The sequence below is a fragment of the Pinus tabuliformis genome, chromosome 6 (assembly GCF_031772625.1).
Source record: "Pinus tabuliformis cultivar Carrire ecotype Pingquan chromosome 6, CPIR1, whole genome shotgun sequence".
Taxonomy (NCBI): domain Eukaryota; kingdom Viridiplantae; phylum Streptophyta; class Pinopsida; order Pinales; family Pinaceae; genus Pinus; species Pinus tabuliformis.
In genome coordinates this window covers 380,471,059-380,497,009 of record NC_142292.1, presented here as the reverse complement: position 1 = coordinate 380,497,009, position 25,951 = coordinate 380,471,059, and the positions used below count along the sequence as shown (strand labels likewise).

The following is a 25,951-nucleotide window of genomic DNA, read 5'->3' as shown; positions in this document are numbered from 1 at the left end:
AGGTCTCCCCCTTTACATAGGAAATTGAAAAACATATGCATATAGAACCTTAACATGAGGAGGGAGTTGAGGGATGCCAAGCAACAATTGTAGGAAATACAGGTGAAGGAAAAAGGTAAGCTGGATTGTGGCTGAAGCAGCCAAAGTCTGAGTGTAGGAACATGCAAATCAAAGCCATTTTGGTTTTTTGTTTTCTTAATATAAGTATGATGGTTGAATGAGGGTGGATAAGGAGGTCATGTAATGTTTTAAGTTTTATTGAGAGTACAATCAATCAGACTCAAGAAACCATGAAACATTTTAAGAAAAAGCAACTCATACACCAATTTTGTATTTTGGCCAAGCATTAGGGTTAGGGTTTTGATGGAAATAAATTTTTTTGTCATCTTTTTGGTGAGTGGAGCTTTGAAAAGGGTTTCAAGGCTGTTAACATCATCAGTAGGCTGTACATCTTGTTCAAAGACCTTAGTACTGTTCAAAACCATGGAGGATAGGCTTCATTGCATTTTCTCACAGGCATTGATCTTTTGTTGTAGGTGGAATTTTGAAAGTTGGAAGTTTTGCATAATGAAAGGAGGTTTCTAGAGGGGAATTTGATGATTTCTAGACCATTTCACACGTGTACCAGTCATCAAGCAACTCAGATACTTACCATAGCTACATGAATCATCGATTCACTGCGTTTCTATGTTGTGTTTTTGTTGGACTAGGAGGTTGGCATTGCACTTCCACATAGTCAACCTCTTGACCGAGAATTTTATGTCTAAAAGATATGTAATTTATTTTTATGATATTGTTTAATGTTTTAAAGCATCTAAGGACCTTGAAGCTCGATTTAGGATTTGTATTTAATGTAAATGTATTTTAAAAATCCTTGGTCAAACAATTCCTAGTTTTGAGAAAAACAGTTCTATATTCACTTCTTTAGGTAGAAGCATAAATCCTCTTAGAGAATTTGGTTCCTAGAGGTGGGAAATGATTGTTTATGATTTATTTATGCTGCAATTTTGATGAAGCAAAGGGTTGGTCAGGTATTATAAGAAGATACATTGTGCCATTGTACTTTTGCGATATATTTTCAGTGAATGAAGCAAAATGGAGGTCTAATTTTACTGGTATTCTTGTCTCAGTTTCTATGATGATGTGCTTCCTTGTTTTTTAATTTATCTTCTCTTATAAAATCATGCTTTGAATGTATATATTCTTGTTTAGTTAATGCAAAATTTATCTCAGAACTCACTGATAAGGTGCTCTGTTATAATTTGATAAACAATTAATGTTTTTCCTATTTGATGACATTTAAATTAATCCTTTGAGTTAGATGCTTTATTTTTCATTTGTTCACTATTCTTCTTCTCATCATACTACAACAAATTTGATAAAGAAAAACATCATAATAGTTGTCTACCTTGCCCATGTAGAATGATCCCCCATCTCTTTGTCCTCTCACTAGAAAATTATCAACTTGACATGACGCCATGCCCAATGGACCTTTCTTCTTTCCTACGAGAAAAAATTTAAAAATCTATATCCCTCTAAGCACCATACCTAACCTAATATCTAAGTGACTGGAAAATTTTGACAGAGAGAGCCCTCTTTGAAGGCCTAGATTACAGCTTCCAAGCGGTTTGCGGTTACCTTTGGGTTCCTCTTGTTAGCCTAGAGAAATTACAGAGTGCTAACATGGGTAGCATAATACTTGAGGAAATTCAAAGCCTCATTTTCGGCAATAGAAACACCTCTCCATGCGATAACAACAAGTGGAAAAATTTTCCAATAGGGAAAGGGTCAACAAAGGGACTTTGAGGAGTTAAAAAAAAACATCATTCAAACAACAGTTCAAGCATTACTAAACTTGCAACAACCCTTTGAAGTTGACACATATGTGAGTGGGTATGTTATAGGAGTGGTCTTGATGTAGAGAGGAAGGCCTATAAGCTACTATTTTGAATTATTTCATGGGAAGTTCTCAACTACCCTACCTATGATAAAGAGAGCTATGCCTAGGTGGTAATTGTGAAGAAGTGGAAACACATTTTGATGGGAAAGGAAACAATAATCCACACAAAACACTTGCCATTATAACCTAGAGTAAGCTACAACAAACCAAACATTACAAGTGGATAGGGTTTCGACAATAGTTTCATGCATTGATTAAGTATAAGGAGGGAAACATAAACAAGTTGGTGGACATGCTTTCAAGGCTACCCACATCAAAGATCACAACTTTGGGAACTCTTATGCACATGGAGTCATTCCCCCATGATGCATATAGAGAGGAATATTAAAAGGTTGAGGAATTCAAGGGGATGTTTTAGCAGTTTTAGAGCCAGAGTCATGTGCACAATGGTGATAGCACAATTGAATACCATCTCCAAGATAGGTTGCTCTATAGGTTGGATATGTTATGTGTTCCTAAAGGTGAGTGATTGCAGTTGATTAGAGAGGCTCACATCTCCTAGTTTGTAGTGCACTTTGGTGTAGGGAAGACAATGGCAAAATTGCAGAGGTTTGTGTATTGACCCAAGATGCAAGAACATGTAGATAGTTTTGTATGAATCTCAGATATGAACTGTGTAGAATTTTTCCCTATCAGACGTTTCAAGTGGACAATCCTACCATCATCAAGGACCAGAAAGTAAACATATCGTAGGCATGAGAGTTGATCAAACCTATAAGTAAAGAGAGGACGCCAATTGGAATAATGATCATAAGGATATAGATCTTAAATTAAGAGTATGAATGATCAAGAGATGAAGATAATTTTTTAATTATAAGAAATTGGTTAAAATAAATAGTCAAACAAATATTAACGAGGTCAAAATGGAATAAAAATATTGATTTTATTTTTTATTTTGTTTTATTTTATTTTTAATTTTTTAATTTATAGAATTAAAATTATTATTATTAAAAGGTATTGAATTGGAATTTTCAATTAATTTAATTTTTAATTTATATAAATAGAATTTATATAATTATTATTAAATGGTTAAAAGGTTAGGATTTTTAACTTTTAAGAATTTAGTTAAAATATATATTTAATTGTTAATTTATAACATTACATTTAATTGTTAATTAATAAATATAAAAAATACTCTTATTTATTAATATCCTTGTTGCTCGTAGTATATTACACATTCGATAATGTGTTGACCTTAAAAAAACTTTTTATTTGACCAAAAAATCAAACAAGAATTTGTAATGGTTATTTTAATTAATGTTTTTCTGAATTCTGATTGGTTAATGGGCCTTGAGTCTTATTTCAAAATGATGTTTTCGCCCTCTTTTATAGTAATGCAGTGTACCATGGTATGACATTTTGATGGCATGCTTATGCTTGGCTACAAATCTCATGAGTAAGTGAGTGAGTTCCCTTCACATAATTCTAACACTTACACCGTTACCAAAGTAGGTCGGGGTTGGTTTACTCATTCCTATTTGCATCAGACTTACAACTCATTGTTCTGATTTCCGACTAATTGACGACCCAAGTGCACGAGGTCGGGTGGTCAAACTTACCCACTAACCCTGACATGGCATCGCTCTCCCCAAGCCGACCTCCGACTAGTCCATTCGCACTTGTCATGATCAGATTTTCTATGGAAAACTCCAGTGGTTCTTCCAAGGGAAACCACATTCATATTTAATAAATGGCATAAATACGATTGAATCATGGTTATATAAAAAATTATTTAAAAAAACATGAAAGATAGGAGCTAGATAACATACATTCAAGCCCTAAATTTGAAAGTGCATTTCCATGATACGAAATTCATTAACACAATTTTCGAATCTTCCAAAAGTACACCATGATATTGTCTAAGCCATAAAAAGGATAATTTAAAACCGCTTTAGATTCATGAGAGTTTCTATACCACCAATTTGTTTCAAGAAACCTTCCAATGTAAAGCAATAACGATGAATATCAACAAAAAAGTAAAAAGCAGATTGTCCCTGATGTGATAGCTAAATTTGGAATTCAACATCTTTGTGCAAGCTGAACACTTCATTTTATTCTCTCGCCCAAATTTCAGTGCGACCAATGCCTCTTTGTTTCTTCATGTGTTTGTATAAATTAATTGTAGATTCAATACTGCTCATGTAATGTACTAAAACATAAGACTCAAATATATTTTACTCATCTATGGAAAGCTATTCACGATCGAGAACACATAAAAAACATGCATCATGATTTAACACACATACACAAATATTTATCTAAGGGAAAACAACTACTCAAAACCCCTTCCTATATGTATTACATTAATCAAAAGAATCTATATGAATACAATATGCTTTCTCAAGTTAGAGCACACCCTGCACAAGTATCTTCTATCCTCTGCTTGATTGACTGACTTTGGCCAACACTTAGCCAATTTCAAGCCTTCCCAAGCTCCTATTTACTTGCGTAATTTCTCAAGAAATTAGCCCCAATTTATTTAAGAAATTCCTCAATCTAGATTACACAATTCTTTTAGGCCAATCTCTGATTGCATGCACCACCTGTACAACTTGGATAATTATACAACTGATAGTACACTCCCCTTGAACTCCAATCTCAACTGGGTAACTCGAATTTCATGCATGCATGAGTTAATTTAGGTTGATTGATCAATTAACTGGTTAAACACTGAAGTTGCACCCCACTACTAGACCTCCCAGTAGTTTCTCCAACAGTTGGAACTATTTTAACCGACCTTAACTCAATTTAACTGAATTAAATTCTGAAAAATGAAATTAACTCAACACAGGCTCATAAAATTTAGGAATCACTGTACACAACTCAAGTTAATCCCTCAACTTGAATTAACTAAGCTAACTGAGTGATAACAACTCAATTAACTCATTCAAGTTGTCTTGTGATGTGGAATTTCGATTTTCTCCTATTTAGTTCAAGGGAAAATTAAATTAGGAGTTTCTTGTTGCATTTTCAACAACGTTCACCTATAATGGTTTCGCAAAACAACATATGACAAAGGCTAACTAATTTAAAGATTAGAAAATATTTAACATTATTTATTTTAATTTGTAGATGCCATATTTTGGTATAATTTTTAATAAAAAATAGAAAAAATGATATTTCATTTACTTTATCTTAACAAAATCTACATGCCATTCACATAGATGCACAAACTTTGATATAAAGCACTCAAGAAATCAATTGATATATGTTTTTAAACTTTCAGATTTTTTTTAAGTTTATGACTTAAATGAAATACTTTCGCTGGTTATTTGATCTTATCTATAGATGAAATAATTTTTTATGTTCACACATGGGAAGTACTCTCCAATGAATTAGGTTCCCAAAGGTGAATCTCATGTTGGATGTTATCCTTTAAAGTCCCTATGAACACATCAATCCTATGCTCCTTTGGAATATCTTTTACCCTTATATTCAATTTTTGGAAGTCCTCAATGTGCTCCATCATTGAACCCTTTTGTTTGAGATTTATCAATTGGCTAAAAAAGGTGTTACTTTTTGTATCCTCATAATATGCTATCATTTCTTTCGTGAATATTTCCCAAGTGACAATTTGTTTATGAGATAAAATCCATCGATACCACACAAACTGATTTGGTTTCAAATATAAAGTTGCAATGCGTACCTTTTGTGTGTTTTGCAAATAATGGAGATCGAAATATTACTCCATCTGTAGTATCCATGTTACGGGATCCTTGCCATCAAACTTCCTCATATCGATCTTTGGAACATGGTGGGTCTTCAATCCAACGTTAGAGTCTATAAAATCATGATTAAAATTTCTTTTGATCTCATCACAAGTTTCCTTTACTACCCTTTCACCATTAGTAAACACTTCTTGTAGAAACTTTGTCAAATCTATTTTCAAATCTTCCATTCTTCCTTCCATCTTAGCTTCCACGTCATTCATCTTAGCTTCCACGCCTTTCTTTAAACCATCCATCTTAGCTTCCATGTCATTCATCTTAGCTTCCATGCCTTTCTTTAACAAGCCATCTTATCTTCCATGCCATCCATCTTAGCTTCCACGCATTTCTTTAAATCATCCATCTTAGCTTCCACACATTTCTTTAAACCATCCATCTTAGCTTCTGTTACTTTTTGTGAGAGTGAATTTTGTTGCACTTGGTCTCATAATTTTGATATATCATGTTGCATTTCTTCCTCTTCTTCATGAGTCATGCTAGAGTTTTCAGGTTGCTTACTAGGTGTTTCCATTTTCTTTCTTCGGGCATTAATTAATTATAATTATGCTTCACTATGCCCTTTGAATTCCTTCAAACTATTTTTTCAAACCAATCTTATGCAAAATAAAAATAAAAACTACATGCCTTTTTTCACTTTGTAGGAGCTCGATATTGAATATGATGTATCTATGAAATTTCGAATCTCCAAGGTCTGAAATTGAAAAATGTGATAGCCCCCTGATTCCTCTTTCCAACGCCACCAGTCTTACTGAAATTGGATTCTCCAAGAAAGAGTTATGTCCAATCTCCCAATATGGCCTAATTATACACTTTTTTAGTAGAGTGAACTTGTACAAAGTGCCATGTGTCACTATTTCAACATTCAGACCTGAAAACGATGCACATAAAACTATAGTCTGTCCTCTTTTTGTAACTTCTTACGAAATTTCAATCTGATACTCAGAGAGAAAGTTATGATGCTTTTCCCAAGGTCACATGTTTGGGATGATATTCGGGAGCCTGCAAAAATCCTAACTTCCTTAGATCATATCTCCGAAAATATAGCGAGACAAGATCTGAAATTTGGACCCGAGGATCATAGAGATTTCAGATCAAATGAGTTTTTTCATTAGCTTCTGAAACATCACAGAAAAAGTTATAGATAAAATTCCACGATGACATGTTTGGAGCAGCAAAACCCTAGAATGCAAAGCTTCGATAGCAAATGTTATGAACCAACTCACAAAAGATAGAAAAGATAGATCAACAACTTCAAAATAAGCCTCTTAGAGGGAGGAACCTCTCTTACATTACACAAATGAACAATTATTGGATGATACAAATGACTAAACCTCCTTTCTATATATAGGAGTCTAAAGGGTCACAATATAATCAAAGCCGGCATAACAATAATAATATAAGGGCACAACCATAACAATAGTGGGATTCTATGGGGCACACTAATAACAATATGAGGATAATAGGGGAAAAATAATAACAATAAGGGTTACAATGACAAATTAATGGGGGAATCACTAGTATTATGGGGCCTAACAATTTTAAAAATCCTTGGTCAAACAGTTCCTAGTTTTCAGAAAAAACTATTCTATATTCACTTCTTTAGGTAGAAACAAAAATCCTTTTAGGGACTTTGGTTCCTATAGGTGGGAAATGATTATTTATGATCTATTTATTCTGTAATTTTGATGAAGGAAAGGGTTGGTCAAGTCTTAGAAGATGATACATTGTGCCATTGTAATTTTGTGATATATTTTCAGTGAATGAAGCAAAATGGAGGTTTAATTTTAATGGGGTTCTTATCTCAGTTTCTATGATGATGTGCTTCCTTGTTTTGTAATTTATCTTCTGTTATCAAATCATGCTTTGAACGTATGTCTTCTTGTTTAGCTAATGCAAATATTTATCTAAGAACTCACTGATAAGGTGCTCTGTTATAGTTTGATAAACAATTAATGTTTTTCCTCTTTGATGACATTTAAAATTCATCCTTTGAGTTAGATGATTTATTTGACATTTTTTCACTATTATTCTTCTCATCCTACTACAACAAATTTGATAAAAAAACATCAGAAGAACTACCTACCTTGCCCATGTAGAATGATCTCCCATCTCTTCATCCTCTCACTAGAAGATTATCAACTTGACATGAATCCATGCCCAATGGAACTTTCTTCTTTCCTACCAGCATTCTTTTAAAAATATATATCCCTCTGAGCACCATACCTAGCCTAAGATCTAAGTGACTAAAAATTTTGGACAGAGAGAGCCCTCTCTGAAGTTGGAAGGGCTAGATTCCAACTTCCAAGCGGTTTATGGATACCTTTGAGTTATTCTCCTTAGCCTGGAGGAATTACATAATGCTAACATGGGTAGCATAATACTTGAGGAAATTCAAAGCCTCGTTTTCAGCAACAGAAACACCTCTCCATGCCATAACAACAAGTGGAAAAATTTTCCAATAGGGAAAAGTTCAACAAAGGGACTTTGAGGAGTTAAAAAAACATCATTCAAGCATTAGTTCAAGCATTACCGAACTTGCAACAACCCTTCGAATTTGACATAGATGTGAGTGGGTATGTTATAGGAGTGGTCTTTATGTAGAGATGAAGGCCTATAAGCTACTATTTTGAATTATTTCATGGGAAGTTCTCAACTACCCTACCTATGATAAAGAGATCTATGCCCAGGTGGTAATTGTGAAGAAGTGGAAACACTATTTGATGGGAAAGAAAACAATAATCCACATAGATCACCTGCCATTATAGTACATGTAGGCCCAAAGTAAGCTACAACAAACCAAACATTACAAGTGGATAGGGTTTCTACAATAGTTTCATCCATTGATTAAGTATAATAAGGGCAACACAAACAAGTTGGTTGACATGATTTCAAGGCTACCCTCATCAAAGATCACAACTTTGGTCATTCTTATGCACATGGAGTCATTGCCCCATGATGCATATAGAGAGGCATATTCAGAGGTTAAGAAATTCAAGGGGGTGTTTTAGTAGTTGTAGAGCCAGAGTCATGTGCACAATGGTGATAGCACAATTGAATACCATCTCCAGGTAAGGTTACTCTATAGGTTGGATACGTTACGTGTTCCTAAAGGTGAGTGATTGCAATTGATTAGAGAGGCTCACATCTCCTAGTTTGTAGTGCACTTTGGTGTAGGGAAGACAATGGCCAACTTGCAGAGGTTTGTGTATTGGCCCAAGGTGCAAGAACATGTAGATAGTTTTGTCTGAATCTTTCATATATGAATTGTGTAGATTTTTTCCCTATCCCACGTTCAAGTGGACAATCCTACCATCATCATGGACCAGAAAGCAAACAGATCGTAAGCGTGAGAGTTGATCAAACCTATAAGTAAAGAGAGGACGAAGATTGGCATACTGATCATAAGGATACAAATCTTAAATTAAGACTCTGAACGATCAAGAGTTGAGGATAATTTTTTAATTATAAGAAATCGATTAAAATAAATAGTCAAAGAAAGATTAACAAGGTCAAAATATAATAAAAATATTTATTTATTTTTAATTTTTTAATTTTAATTTATTTATTTTTTATTTATTGAATTAAAATTATTGTTATTAAGAGGTAATGATTTGGAATTTTCAATTAATTTAATTCTTAATTTATATAAATAGAATTTATATAATTATTATTAAATGGTTAAAAAGTTAGGATTTTTAACTTTTGAGAATTTTGTAAAAAAATATATTTAATTGTTAATTTATAACATTATATTTAATTGTTAATTAATAAATATAAAAAATGCTCTTATTTATTATTATCCTTGCTTCTTATAGGATATTACACATTCGATAATGTGTTGACTTTTAAAATGTTTTTTATTTGACCAAAAATCAAACAAGAATTGGTAATGTTAACATTATTATTTTATTCATGTTTGTTATTTTTTGGTTTTTTGTTTTGTTTTGTTTTTTTGTTTTTGTTTGTTTGTTTTTTTTTTTTTTTTCTTCTGAATTCTGAATTTTGATTGGTTAATAAGCCTTGGGTCTTATTTCGCAATGATGTTTTTGCCGCCTTTTACAGTAATGTAGTGTACCATGGTATGACATTGTGATGGCATACTTGTGTTTGGCTTCAAATCTCATGCGTAAGCGAGTGAATTCCCTTCACATAATTCTAATGCATACAACATTCCCAAAGTAGGTTGGGGTTGGTTTACTCCTTCCTATTTGCAACATACTTACAACTCATTGTTTTGATTGCCGACCAATCGACAACCCAAGTGCACGAGGTCGGGTGGTCGAACTTACCCATTAACCTCGACATGGCATCGCTCTCCCCATGCCGACCTACGACTAGTCCATTCACTCTTGTCATGATCAAATTTTCTATGGCAAACTTCGTTGGTTCTTCTAGAAACTACATTCCTTTTAATAAATGTCATAAATATGATTGAATTGTGGTCATATAAAAAAATATTAAAAAAAAAACATGAAAGACTTGAGTTAGATAACATACATTCAAGCCCTAAACTTGAAGGTGCATTTCCCTGATACAAAATTCATTAACACAATTTTTAAATCTTCCAGAAGTATGCCATGATATTGTATGAGCCATAAAAAGGATCATTTAAAACTGCTTTGGATTCATTAGAGTTTCTATACCACTAATTTGTTTCAAGAAACGTTCCAATGCAAAGAAATAACGACAAATGTCAGCAAAAAAGTAAAAAGCAGATTGTCCCTAACGTGATAGCTAAATTTTGAATTCAACGTCTTTGTGCAAACATAACACTTCATTTTATTCTCTCACCCAAATTTCACTGCGACCAATGTCTCTTTGTTTCTTCATGTGTTTGTAGAAATTAATTGTAGATTCAATACTGCTCATGTAATGTACTAAAACATAAGACCCAAATCTACTCTACTAATCTACAAAAATCTATTAACGATCGAGAACACATATAAAAAACATGCATCATGATTTAACACACATACACAAATATTTATCTAGGGGAAAACAACTGCTCAAAGCCCCTTCCTATCTGTATTGCATTAGTCAAAGAATCTAGATGAATACAATATAATTCCTCAAGCTAGAGCACACCCTGCACAAGTACCTTCTATCCTCTGCCTGACTAGCTGACTTTGGCCAACACTTAGCCAATTTCAAGCCTTCCCAAGCCCCTATTTCCTTGCACAGTTTCTCAAGAATTAGCCCCTATTATTTAGGAAATTCCTCAATCTGGATTGCGCAATTCCTTTAGGCCAATCTCCGATTGCATGCACCACCTGTACAACTTGGATAATTATACAAGTGATAGTACACTCCACTTGAACTCCAATCTCAACTGGGTAACTCGAATTTCATGCATGCATGAGTTAATTTAGGTTGATTGATCAGCTAATTGGTTAAACACTGAAGTTGCACCCCACTGCTAGACCTCCTAGTAGTTTCTCCAACAATTGGAACTAGTTTAACTGACCTTAACTCAATTTAACTGAATTAAATTGTTACAATTGAAATTAACTCAATGTAGACTCCTAAAATTTAGGAATCATTGTAAACAACTCAAGTTAAGCCCTCAACTTGAATTAACTAAGCTAACTGAGTGATAACAACTCAGTTAACTCATTCAAATTGTCTTGCGATGTGGAATTTCAATTTTCTCCTAATCTAATTCGAGGGAAAATTAAATTAGAAATTTCTAGTTGCATTTTCAACCGTGTTCGCTTGTAATGGTTTCACAAAACAACATATGACAAACGCTAACTAATTTAAAATTAGAAAATATTTAACAATATTTATTTTAATTTGTGGATGCCATATTTTGGTATAATTTTAATAAAAAATAAAACAAAAATGATAGCTCATTTACTTTATATTAACAAAATTTACATGCCATTCGCATAGATTCACATATTTTGATATAAAGCACCGAAGAAATCCATTGATATAGTTTTTTAAAGTTTCAGATTTTTTTTAAAGTTTATGACTTAAATGAATTACCTTTGCTGGTTATTCTTTTGCTGTTTATTCGATCTTATATGTATATGAAATAGTTTTTTTATGTTCATACATGGGAAGTACTGATAAGACGCTTAAGTCCAACTCTTACAAATAGATTAATATTACAAGATTAACTCTTATTTTGTAATGATGTTTTCGTCACCTTTTATAGTAATGTAGTGTACCATGGTATGAAGTCAGACTTACCCACTAAGCCTGATATAGCATCGCTCTCCCTAAGTTGACCTTCGACTAGTACATTCACACTTGTCATGATCGGATTTATTTATGGAAAACTCCGTTAGTTGTTCCAATGGCAACTACATTCTTATTTAATAAATGTCATATATATGTTGAACCATGGTACTATAAAAAAATTTATTTTTAAAAAACATGAAAGCCTAAGAGTTGCATAAAATACATTCAAGCCCTGAACTTAAAAGTCCATTTCCATGACACAAAATTCATTAACAATTTTTCGAATCTTCTAGAAGTACGCCTTGATATTGTTTGAAACATAAAAATGATCATTTAAAAAGCGTTGGATTCATGAGAGTTTCTCTACACCAATTTGTTTCAAGAAACCTTCCCATGTTAGTGCATTTCCATGACACAAAATTAATTAACACAATTTTTAAATCTTCCGGAAGTACGCCTTGATATTGTTTGAACCATAAAAATGATCATTTAAAACCGCTTTGGATTCATTAAAGTTTCTATACCACCAATTTGTTTCAAGAAACCTTCTAATGTAAAGCAATAATAGTGGATTGTCCCTAGCGTGATAGCTAAATTTGGAATTCAGAGTCTTTGTGCAACCAAAACACTACCAATGTAAAGCAAGCAGAACACTTCATTTTATTCTCTCGCCCAACTTTCACTATGACCAATGTCTCTTTGTTTCTTCATTTGTTTGCATGTAATGGTTTCATAAAACAACATATAACAAAGCCTAACTAATTTAAAAATTAGAAAATATTTAACAATATTATTTTACTTTGTAGATTAATATTAATATTTAACAATATATTAATATCAAGGCTATTTTACTAATATAATATTAATTAATAAATAACTGAATTAAACAGAAAATTACTTTTATATAATAACACATTAATTTAATTAAATTAAATATTACTTTTTCTAACTAATCATGTATATTATTTTATTTATTGATATTTTTAACCTTAACTATATATTTTTTAATTGGAAATATATATATATATATATATATATATATATATTTATTTATTTTATATTAACGAAAATCAGTGAATAAATAAATGAGTGAATTACCTTCTTAAACCAACCTTAATAGTATTTTATTTATTTTGAATTCTAACTTTTACTAATAATAGATTATTAGTACTTTAAAATATATATATATATATATATATATATATATATATATATATATATATACAAATAAATTAATTAATTTTTAAAACTAATCATTAAATAAATATTTTATGTATTAATATTAAAAATAATAATTAAATTAAATTTGACCTGGGTCCGTAGGTCAAAATTAGCCGTTGATCGATTTAGCCGTTGGAGTCTCTGCTCAGACTATTTAACATGCTTAGCTGGATCTGTTTCTTCAACTTGTCCTGACGATGAACCACACTGGTTAGTTCGAAATGCGTCGACAAAGGACTTTCCTCATGTGATTTTCGCCAAAGTTTTGCTTACAAATATTATTTTACTTTGTAGATATCGTATTTTGGTATAATTTTCGGTAAAAAATAGAAACAAAATTAATAGTTCATTTACTTTACCTTAACAAAATCTACATGCCATTCATATACATGCGCAGGTTTTGATATAAAGCATCGAAGCAATCAATTGATATATTTTTTAAAGTTCCTAATTTTTTTATTTTTATTTTTAAAGTTTATGACTTAAATGAAATACTTTCGCTTGTTATTCGATCTCATCCGCAGATGAAATAATTTCTTATGTTCCTACATGGGAAGTATTGATAAGACACTTAAGTCCGACTCTTACCAATGGATTAATATTAAAAGATATTAATATCAATTCTGCATTCTTTTCGAAGGTTTTATGGACTAAGTTTTAATGTATCACACATGATTAAAGGTATATATTAGCACAATTACATTTAATTTGATATATAACGAAAGATTTATTGTATCTACTACACAAATAAATATATAATAATAAAAATAATAAATAATATTGTTAATTAAATATAAATATAAATATGGTTAATTAAATTATTTAAAAAATAATTAATTAATTCATTAAATAATTAATAATAATAATAATAATAATTAATTATTTAATTATTATTATTAATTATTAATATTGTTTTATTAATATCAATATTGTTTATTTATTTATTTATTAATATAATATAATTATTATTATTATTTTTTAATTTATATTGATTAATTAAACTCAAGGATTTATATTTAACTTAATGATTAATATTAAAAACCTTATGAATAAAATTATACTCTAGGAATATGAACCCTTAGATTAATAAACCCAAGGGATTTACACTAAAAACCTAAGGGATTTAAACCCAAGGAAATAATATTAAACTAAAGTGAACAATATTATAAACTAAAGGCATATAAACTCTAAGATAAATATTATAAACCCTAAAACAATCATGGTTTACCATGGTTGATTTTCATATTGAGACAATATTATTCATAATGCGACGTTGGACCATGGTTGACCATGATTGATTTTCATATGGAAACAATCTTTGTAGCAATGCGATGTTGTACCAAGATACAATCTTTGTCACAATGTGCCCATGGTTATTGACTATGGTTGACTATGATTGACCATGGTTGATTTTCATATGGAGATAATATTTGTCACAATGCAGCGTTGGAACATGATTAACCATGGTTGATTTTCATATAGAGACAATCCTTTTCAAAATGCGACATGTGACCATGGTTGACCATGATTGATTTTACTGTCAAGATAATCTTTATCAAAAAACAATGTTGGAACATGGTTGACATTGTCACAAAGCGACATGGGACCATGGTTGAACATGATTGATTTTAATGTCGAGATAATCTTTGTCACAAAGTGATGTTGGACCATGATTGACTTTGTCACAATGTGACATTGGAATATGGTTAATCATGATTAATTTTCATATTGAGACAACTTTTCTCACAATGCGACGTTGGATAGTGGTTGCGCATGGTTGATTTTCATATTAAGACAATCATTGTCATAATGCAACGTCAAACCATGGTTGACCATGGATGACCATGTTGGCATAATGTCACGTTGGACCAAGAGACAATATTTGTCACAATGTGGCCATGGTTATTGACCATAGTTGACCATGTTTGATTTCATTCTGAGACAATATTGTCACAATGCGATGTTAGAACATGGTTGACCATGGATGACCATGGTTGTCACAAGATGACATTGGACTAAAAGACGATATTTGTCACAATGTGACCATGGTTATTAACCATGGTTGAACATGGTTGATTTTTATATTGAGACAATCTTTGTCACAATGCAACGTTGGAACATGGTTGACCATTGTTGATTTTCATATTCACAAAATATTTGTCCAATGCGACATTGGACTATGGTTGACCATGATTGATTTTCATATTGAGACAACCGTTCTCACAACACGATGTTGGAAAATGGTTGACCATGGTTCATTTTGATATCGAGACAATCTTTGATACAATGCAACATCAGACCATAGTTGACCATGGATGACTATGTTGTCATAATGTGACATTGGACGAAGAGAAAATATTTGTCGCAATGCGACATTGAAACATGGTTGACAAATGGATGACCATGGTTGTCACAATGTGACGTTGGACGAAGGGACAATCTTTGTCATAATGTTACCATGGTTATTGACCATGGTTGACCATGGTTTATTTTCATATTGGGACAATCTTTGTTACAATGTTGCACTGGAACATGGTTGACCATGGTTTATTTTTCATATTGAGAAAATCCTTGTCAAAATGTGACATGGGACCATGGTTGATTTTCATATTGAGACAATCATTGTCACAATGCAACATTGGACCATGGTTGACCATGATTGATTTTCATATTGAGACAATCTTTGAAACAATGTGACATATTATAATTGGCACAATGTGACAATTATAAAACTCCAAGGTATTATAAACACAAGGGAATAATATTAAACCCAAGGGATTAATATTATAAAACTAAGGTATATAAACCCTAAGATAAATATTAAAAACTCGAGGGAATAATAAACCCAAGGGATTCATACTAAAAATCCAAAGGATTATAAACCTAAGGGAATAATATTATAAACCCTAAAATAAACATGGTTGACCACAATTGATTTTCATATTGACAAAATCTTTGTCACAATGTGATGTTGGACTATGGTTAACCATGCTTAATTTTCATATTGAGACAACCTTTCTCACAATGTGACGTTGGACAATGTTTGACCATGGTTGATTTTCATATTAAGACAATCATTGTCACAATGCGACGTCAAACCATGGTTGACCATGGATGACCATGTTGTCATAATTTCTCGTTGGAAAAAGAGACAATATTTGTCACAATTTATCCATGGTTATTAACCATGGTTGATTTTCATCTTGAGATAATCTTCGTCACAACGCAACATTAGAACATGGTTGCCCATGGATGACCATTGTTGGGTAGGGGTCCCCCAGGTCTAAGTTTTGTCCGAGTCATGTAAAGACTCTGCATTTTGAGGAGCGAAGCATGATTAACACAAGGTTATAAGAGTCAAAGGGGCTTTAGGGCGGGTCAAAGCCCCTTCTTTTGTAAATGGATGGGATTATCTAGAGTATTTTGAGCTCCGCCCATGGTTTGCGGGTCGTGGTATTGTAAGGGTAAAAGAATATATAAAGGGATGTCTTAGCAAGTATAAGAAAATAGGCTAAGTGAATGTAATGTTTTGAGTCTGTAATTAGGAGATATTTCTATATTCGGGCGAAGGGGAAGGCTCCTATAGCTGTGTGCGCAGGATCTTGCAGCTGTGTTCACAAGGTCAGAAAGATTGTATTTGTGAAGACTTGAACTAATAAAGAAGAATTTGAGACAGATCTATGTATTTTCTTATGTTCATGTAGTTTTGTGTTTTAGCCTATTTATGGTTCGTTTTTGTACATTTCTTCTGCAATTGCATCACGAAGGTTCAAATACTATTTTATATGATGAATAATACATGTTAGACTAGTTACATGCAACTCACAAGTCTGTTAAGTAGGAAAACACTTTACAACTGTAACAATAAGGTTAACAGTTCACAAAGGTTAGATTAAGCCATAAACTAATAAAAACCTTACAACCACACTGCGTAGTCCCTCTGGATGCAAAAAATTGGTTCTAGCATCCCATAATATTGCGTCGGGTGAGACTGCGGTCTGCATTGCCAAGATCGTTGCCGAAAGGGCCGGTAGTATAGGGTTTTTTTAGTTAGCACAACTAACTGTGAACCTGGGTCTAAGCCCCTCAAGATAACAAATGGTTCCATTTCCGGGACTGGTATCTATCTGAGGGATGTGTGATGTGGTGGCTGACTAGAAAAGAGATCCAAAATTGGGTAGATCAGAAGTAGAACGGATTTGCAACACAGGAAAGAATAAATTCGCGCCATTCAGCAGAAACGTGGTTACAAAGGTATATTTATACAGAACAACACATGAATTTTTTTGCATGGTTCACTAACGAGCTGCACGAATAGCTTTCAAAGCTAGTGGCAAACGAGTCCTATTGGAAACATAACAATACTATTGTGTTGACCCCATAGCTAATTAAGCGACTTAAGGAGTCTGAAAATAAGGTCACAAGAGCTATTGATTACTGGATCGATAGTATCCTCGGAGGCTTCATTACTGAATTCGCAATTGACACAACAATATCCTACAATGAAGTTGAGCACAGATTTTTCAAAGGTCCACAAGGTAAGTATCTGAATTCCTTAAAGCTCTGGATTAAGATGATGTTATGTGAAAAGGGTGTTATGCCTATAAATTGATGTTTAAAAGAAGCCAAACTGGATCTACATGAAGCGAAAAAGTTTTCAGAGTAGATCGTGACAAATTTATTGAGGGTGAGTATAGTCCATTATTGGGTGAATCAGAAAATGAAGAAGAAAGAAGCAACCCTAGTACACCTAGAGGTGCAACACAGTCAAAAAATCAAGGCACTTCTGGGATTCCTCACCCATCCACTCCACCTCCACCTTCGCCTCCACCTCATACACCTCCACCTCCACCTCCACCTCCACTATTTGACATGGCTAACACAACGAAGATGCTTATCTTTAAGGGTCAAGGATTAGAGGATCTTGATCAATTTTGGTTTGTTGCAGAAGATGTGTGGAAAGTGCAACAGATCAATGATGACGATATGAAGAAAGCACATCTTGTCACAACACCGTAGGACAAAGTGTTGTCATAGTATATCAAGTACAATATGATGAATCTAGCTGCTTCATTATTTGCGACGAAGAACGCACTAAATACGAGTTTAAGAAGCCCAAGTCGTAGTCATAATGTATTACAAAAATAAAATAAATTAAGCAAGCCATCAATGAGACTGTTTGGGATGTAGATAAGAGGTTAAAATTTTTGGTGGGACAAGCCAACTTCCAGATCTTTGAAAAACTGCACAAAGAGTGGTATATAGCTGTGCTATTGCCACACCTCAGATTATCACTATTGCAGCAAAAGGTTGGGACGTAGGTTGAAGCATTGGAAATCGCGATGAAGTTAGAAGCTTCACCGATACAAGATACTCACATAGGGGTTCAACAGATACAGTCCTAGTTAGAAAGCTTGCATATGGAGCTACAAGACTTGAAGAAAGGAAAGGAATTTTGGTCTAAGATGCGCTCAGAAGTATGGTTTCTAAAGTATAAAAAGGAAGGTCACTATAAGGATCAGTGTCATGTCTATCCTCATTATTTGGATGGCAGAGGTCCCAATCCTTTGAAATCAGATCCTAGTGTTCGACCAAGTACCGGACCAAGCATATGGTGTAGTATTTGCTGAGTTGCAGGCCAACACCCGACCGATCACTGCTATTTTCTATAGAAATATGTGTAGATGCTACAACAATTATTCTGTAAGTTCTGTTGATCAGTAGGACATGACAAGAGCCATTTTCACCGCTATGAATTGATGGTAGATCAAAATCCGACATATAGGATGCAAGCTGAAGGCCACACACACAAATATAATAGTTCACCTATAGCCCGAGGAGGATTTCAAGGTCGAGGAGCTAGTCAAGGAGGAGGCGCTGGACGAGGTCAGGGTCATACCATATTCTATAACTATGGTGAAGCTAGACATTATGCACAAGATTATCAGAATCCAACTCACCCTTCATGTCAGTATTGTAGACAGTTTGACCATGCGATAGAAGATTGCCTGTTTTAACGACTAAGATGCAGGAAAAGAAAAATCAGCAGCCTACGTAGAATATAAAAGTGATGTGATCCGAGTTGAGCAAAGATAACCCAAGCATTAATATTGTGACACGAAGTGGTGTGGCTACAAGAGAAGATAGAGCAAAGGGTAAAAATCCTGTGGCAGATACATGGGTTAGAAAGGTAGGAGAGAAGAATATTGGGTTTGATCTGTAGAAGGAGAAGGAAAATTTCTTGGAGGTGAAGAAGAGTTTCATGGACCCAGGAGCTTCAACATCAAGGATGCAGATGCAACTAGTACCCTAAAAGAACACTCCTGAAGTAGGTACTGCGACAAAGAATCCTGATTCGACTGTTCTGAAGTTCTTTCTGTAGACATGTATGAAGTTTCCAAGGGACCAGAAAGCGGTGGCAGGGTTGCAAGAGTTGATCGAAAATTATGCCAATAAAGAGAAGCCATAGCTTGATCAACACGTAGTAAACAAGGTCAACAAAAATAAGAAGAGAACTGGCTAGGAAATGCGATTAACTGCGTAGATTGGCGAATTTGAAATGGATCAAGTAATTCTAGACTTGGGATCAGATGCAAATGTCTTACCGAAGCAGACTTGGGAACGGATGGGGCAACCAAAGCTACAATGGTCACCAATTTAGCTGTGCATGGCCAATCAATAGAAGATTATCCCAATGGGTCGATTGCAAGGCATTGTTGTAGACATTGAAGGAGCATGCATAATGGCAGATTTTGAAGTTATTGAGATTGTGGATGATAGTAGTCCATATCCGAAGTTACTCGAAATCAAAATGGATTTTGATGTGGATGCTATAATCAATCTAAAAAGGATAAGTATGGTATTTGAAAAGAATAGTACCATGGTCATTGTTCCATTAGATCCCTCTGAGGGAGCGCGATATGCATAACCTGTCCACAAATAATATGGTGATGAAGTTACTGACCACATCTATAAGTTAACTCGTGAGATGAGGATTGGATCAACCCCACCACAGATGGATAGATAAGTTGGGAGAAGTATATCTCATTTCGTACAGACTTAGATGAAGAATTGGAGAACTGGCAGAACCGGTTGCACAAAGTGTCTACGCTGCGCTGTAATAGACTAAAAAAATATCTTCACTACATATCAACCGAGGTACGTAATTTTCCATATTATGATGGGATAGGTGATGTTAGCTTATTTTTGGATGAATTTGAAAGGGATGTACCAGAAGAACAACGATTCCAAGCCTTGGATATAGCTTTGAGGGCTACACCTACGCGTTGGTGGGGTACACATAAGGATAATATAGGAGATTGGAGGGAGTAACAAAAGCTGATGAGGCTCAAGTTTGGTCATGCAAACATAAGGATCATAGAGAAGTACAATGACAAGGATGATCCTCGAGATCATTTGTCTCATTGGACTAAGGCATGGGGCGAAGAACCTCGACTAGAATGGGTACATGTATTTGTTCACACTTTGGATGTGATACTAATGAATTGGTATCTTGAAACAGAGTTGCGCCATGGTACTTCCAATTGGAATGATCTAAAGGAAAGTTTTATATTGACATTTAGCTTTGAAGATGGCTTTCAGTGTATAGATGATGCCCTTCAAGAAATTAGAGCAACAATTTTTCGGACACCTAATGAGCCAACGACTTGGGTATAGCTTGACTGGAACGCGTAGTTACAACACACACTAGAATGCTATAATATGACTGCTGAGGAAGGCGAGGAATATCCACACAACATTAATATTCTTGAGTCAGAAGGACAATGCGAAGTGGCAGGACCCGATGTAACATAACCTGTTAAGATGAGGCAGGTTAACATAGACTTAGAGGCAGAGCCCAAGTTCGTGCACATAGTAAATTAATGAGATGAAGATACAGTAGGAAAGGTCACCAAGTTACTACATGAGTACTCGAAGTTGTTCCCAACGAAGTTCACAGAAATAAAAGGCATCGTGGGAGACCTGGCTATCATGAAAATCAATTTGAAGTCAAATGCGAAGCTTGTAAAACATCGACCATATAGTCTCAACCCAATATACAAGGAGAAGGTGAAGGAGAAACTTGAGAAGATGGTCGCAGCTGGAATAATCGAACCTATGGAAGAATTTGACTGGGTAAGTCCAATGGTAGCATAGGAGAAAAAGACCAAGGGAGAAATAAGGATCTATGTTGATTTAAGGAAGTTGAATGACGCATGCGTACATGACCCGTTCCCAACACCATTCACAGATGAAGTTTTGGAAAATGTAGGAGGACAAGAGGCCTACTCCTTTACAGATGGGTTTTCTGGGTACCATCAGATTAAGATAGCACTGAAAGATAGGAGTAAGACCACCTTCACTACTGAATGGGGATCCTTTCAATATACAATCATGCCATTTGGGTTGAAGAATGCACTGACGATATTTTCCAGAGTTGTCATTGCAATGTTTAAAGAATTCATTCACAAGTTTCTGGAGGTTTACTTTGATGACTGGACAATCTTTGGACTGTTAAAGAAGCATGTCTCAAGCCTGCACTTGATGTTGGATATTTGCAGGAAGTATCAAATCTCATTAAACCTGAAGAAGTGTATTTTTTGTGTACCTTATGGAATTTTACTAGGACATGTTTTCTGTAAGAAAGGGCTGATGGTGGACCCTACAAAAATCGTTGTTATTTAATTTGGATCCACCGAAGAATGTGAAGCAGCTATGCGTAACTCTTGGACACACTAGATATTATCGAAAATTCATTAAGGCGTACGCGTAGATCACTACGCCGATGGAGAAATTACTAAAGAAAGATGCCACCTTTTGTTGGGACAATGAGTGTCAGAAGAGCCTTGACGTCTTAAAGGAGAAAATGGTCACTGTGTTGATCCTGGTGTTTCTAGATTTGGAAGGAGTTCCACGTTCATGTGGATGCATCATGTATATATTTGGGAGTTGTCTTAGCACTGCTAGGATAGGGGGATCTTGATCACCCCATTGCATTTGCGAGTCACAAATTGTCTAAGGTAGAGAGGAATTATTCCATGATGGAACGGGAGGGCTTGGCTATGGTGTACGCGCTACAAAAGTTTAGGAATTACTTGTTGGGTACGCAATTCAAGATTTTCACGGACCATTCTGCGTTGAAATGCTTGGTGAACAAGCCTATGTTGGGGGGAAATATTTTTAGATGGATATTGCTATTCCAAGAATATGATTTTGACCTAATAGTCAAGCTAAGATGACTGAATGCAAGGCCGGATCATTTGTCTAGAATTGAGACCGATGAAGAACCGACCAACATTGAAGAAGGATTGCTTGATGTGTAGCTCTTCACAATAAGGGTTTCTGATGAACATTTTGCAGATATTATTTACTTTTTGACTACTGGAGTAGCCCCTGCAGAGTATACAATGCAACAGAAGAAAGAACTAGTAGCCAGAGCCATGATTTTTTCTCTGATTGTTGGGCATCTGTATAAAGTGGACCCTAATGAAATATTGCGTAGATATGTCCTTGAGCATGAAAGACATAGTATTTTGATGGAAGCACATGGTGGTGTCAAAAGAGGGCACTACACAGGAAAATAAACTGTGCAAAAAGTTTTGAGGGTAGGACTATGGTGGCTCACGATGCACAAGGATTCTAAGGACTATTATAGTGCTTGCGATGTTTGCCAGAGGACTAGAAAACAATTTGGGAGAGATGAATTGCCATTGATTCCACAAGTTACTTTGCAGGCTTTTGATAAGTGGGCGATTGATATTTTGGGGCCGATCGATTTGCCAGGAAAGAGGACCAGTGCACGGTATATTATTGCTACAGCAGATTATCTGACCAGGTGGGCTGGGGCACAATTGATAAAGGATTGCAGTGCATACAATGTTGCACATTTCATCTTTGAGTATATATTATTGAGCTTTGGGTGCCCAAAGATCCTGATGAGCGACAGGGGAATACACTTCCTCAACAATACTATTGAAGCATTAACAAAAGAGTTTCAGGTACATCACCAGAAGAGCACACCTTATCATCCTCAGGTGAATGGCACGGTTAAGGCTTTTAATAAAATTTTGGAGAACACTCTGATGAAGGTGTGCAACATCAACATGAATGATTAGGATGTGCTCATACCTGCAATGTTATGGGCATACAAGACTACTTGCAAGAAGCTGACAGGGTAGACTCCGTTTAAACTAGTGTATGGACAAGAAGCTGTAATGCTGATGGAATATATAGTATCAAGTCTTAAAATCGTAGTGGTCACAAATATGGTAGAAAACGATATTATGGAAGAAATATTGAAACAACTTCTCGCACTAGAAGAAGATAAATTTCTTGCAGGATTTCACCAACAAGTACAGAAAGCTCGAAACAAGTACAGAAAGCTCGAGAAAAGGCCTGTCACAACTGATATATTAAGAAACGAACTTTTAAGAATGAAGACTTGGTTTTGTTGTACGATAGTAAGTTCTCATAGTTCCCTGGTAAGTTCAATATGCATTAGCTAGGCCCATATGTTATCAGGGATATCTCAGATGGTGGCGTAGTTCAACTCACGAAGCTGAATGGAGAATTATTTGCTGGGTGAGTAAATGGGAGTAGGTTGAAACTCTATAGGGATGATTCCATCCCTAGGGCTGTGCGATGACTATATGAATGAAGGAAAGTCTTAGTGCTACAGGAAATTGGAAGGAAGAACAAGACTATAAATTACTCTACCAATGAAAGACCTTGTCAAAGAAGGAGGGTTGCGCGACATTCGAGAGGATGGCGCAGGTGGTGGAAGCTATGCCAAGGAAGGGGTGACTACACTGTAGGGAAGGATTTGACATATTTCGTCCAAAATATGACCGTTGGGGTTAATTTGATAGGGAAATTACTATTAAAAGGAGCAGGGGAAACACATTTAAGGAGCATATCTAGGCAAATCTGCCACCAAATTCACATTTAGGAGGAGGATCTGGACGAGATCGAAGGGTTTGAATTTGAAAAAGGTTATAAATATGGTACCTCGTCCCACATTCAGACACTTTGTTTGTTGAGAATTTGCTATGTGATTTTGCGCCTAAGTGTGAGCTAAGCATTCTGCTGCATGTCTGGTTGGAGTTGGAAGGAGCTTGAGCAAGAGTTTCTGAGTCGAGGGCTAGAATCCATCATGACCACTTCACAACTAGTGCATAATACTACACCAAGATTGCTAAGAACTAAGCCTACTGCTGCAACAACAATGGCCAAGAAGTAGAAGAAGCCCCAGAGGACCCCAGTTAGGCAATCACTAAGGAAAATCCCTCGAGAAAAACAGAGTAAGTAGAGAATGGATACACAGAAGCAACCAATGGAGCCCCAAGATCTGGATGAGGAAGAAATAGCCAGCGAATTTGAGGATATCAATGTAGACGAGGTGGAACCAATCTCCAGGTTTTTGCCCTATATGTTTCCGAGGAAGTCAACTTCGAAGGTGACAAAGGACCTAGATTCTATCAAATACAAGATATTTACACCCCTATTACCAGAGGAAGTGTCGATTGAGGGAGAGTTGTTGGCTAGGGTTCCCCAAATGTGCATGGAGGACTGGGATTTCAATGATGCACAAAAAGTATCCCCAATTCAAGCCCAACAAATACCTCCAATTTATTTATTGCAAAGAAGTTGGAGTGACAAGGGTTGAACCGATGAAGTGGGTAGCATGGATTCAACACGTTGGGTTGTTGAATCTGCTTTATGTTCAAAACTTTGGGCCCAACAACATAAACACAATATGTGTGCACCAACTATTGACATTGGTACATGATGGGTGTTTGTGGCTCGAAATGCCAATCCCGATTGATGATATGTTAATCTGAAGGATTACTGCACTGCCTTACCAAGGAGCGAACCCCGACGATGCATTTATTGGGAAGTCTTAGAAGAAAAATATGGCCGATCAGATGAAGAATGACTTCGAATTAGTCAAGAAGTCCCGGGGCTATGCTATTAGTTGTATTAATGCTGAGGCTGTGTGTTTTTCTGCATCCATTTTTCTTGGTAAGATCATGAGGAAGTGTCGGGCGGACGACGTGTCGACCCCAGTTGTATCCTTAGCTGCATAGTGCAGCAAGGGGGTCCAGTTTAAATGGGTCGAGTATTTATGTTAGGAGTTTTTGGATGACTGTCGAGAAGTGCAGGAAGAAGGAAGCCATTCCACTACACATGGCTATTGTTCTTAATCACATTGGTAGCATGGAGAATGCCAGAGAAGTCATAGTTCCCCAATGTGGACCCTGATGTGTGTGTGGATATGCCTCGTTGTGGGCATCTAAGGAACCAACCTGGGTTATAGAGAACAAAATGTTTTGGGTTCTATTTGAGATGGATCTACACACAGTCATCAACCAAAGGCCGCGGCTATCACCTGCATTATTTCAACAATATAGTGACATTGCCGAATTTAAAGCAGATTTTCATAGTGTCTTTATCTGTGCCAAGAAAGATTTGGAGAAGGTATGACATGAGCTACCATACTTAGTTTCTGAAGATGAAATCTTGATGGTCATCAGTAAGTGGTCGAGTAATTGGCTTACCCCAACTGTAACAACGACAGAGAAGGCAGGCACAAGTAAGACCACTACATATATGCAGGTCGAAAAATTAGCAGGCAAGAAGGATACAAATAAGGTGCCTTCGTCGATTATAATTGACCTTGAGGAAAATACTACGCATGACACTGAGTGTGCAGTTGAGTAGGAGACTGACGAGGGGGACCGGGGTGGTGAAGACCCTATTATGGACATGGAGGATGTTGACTCCCATTTATAATTAGGAAGTAATAAAAGAAGAGTGTTGGCGGTGCGTGGAAGAAGAAAAAGTCAGACAAATCTGC

The 25,951-nt window shown here is 35.2% G+C and overlaps 1 protein-coding gene across 1 annotated transcript; it reads left to right on the top strand.

Annotated features, from left to right (window-relative positions):
* The first annotated feature begins 22,721 nt into the window (after positions 1-22,721).
* LOC149258901 (uncharacterized) lies at positions 22,722-23,210 on the top strand. Its single transcript, XM_089441462.1, has one exon. The coding sequence runs from the start codon at positions 22,722-22,724 to the stop codon at positions 23,208-23,210; it is 489 nt and encodes a 162-aa protein (XP_089297588.1).
* The last annotated feature ends 2,741 nt before the right edge of the window (positions 23,211-25,951 follow it).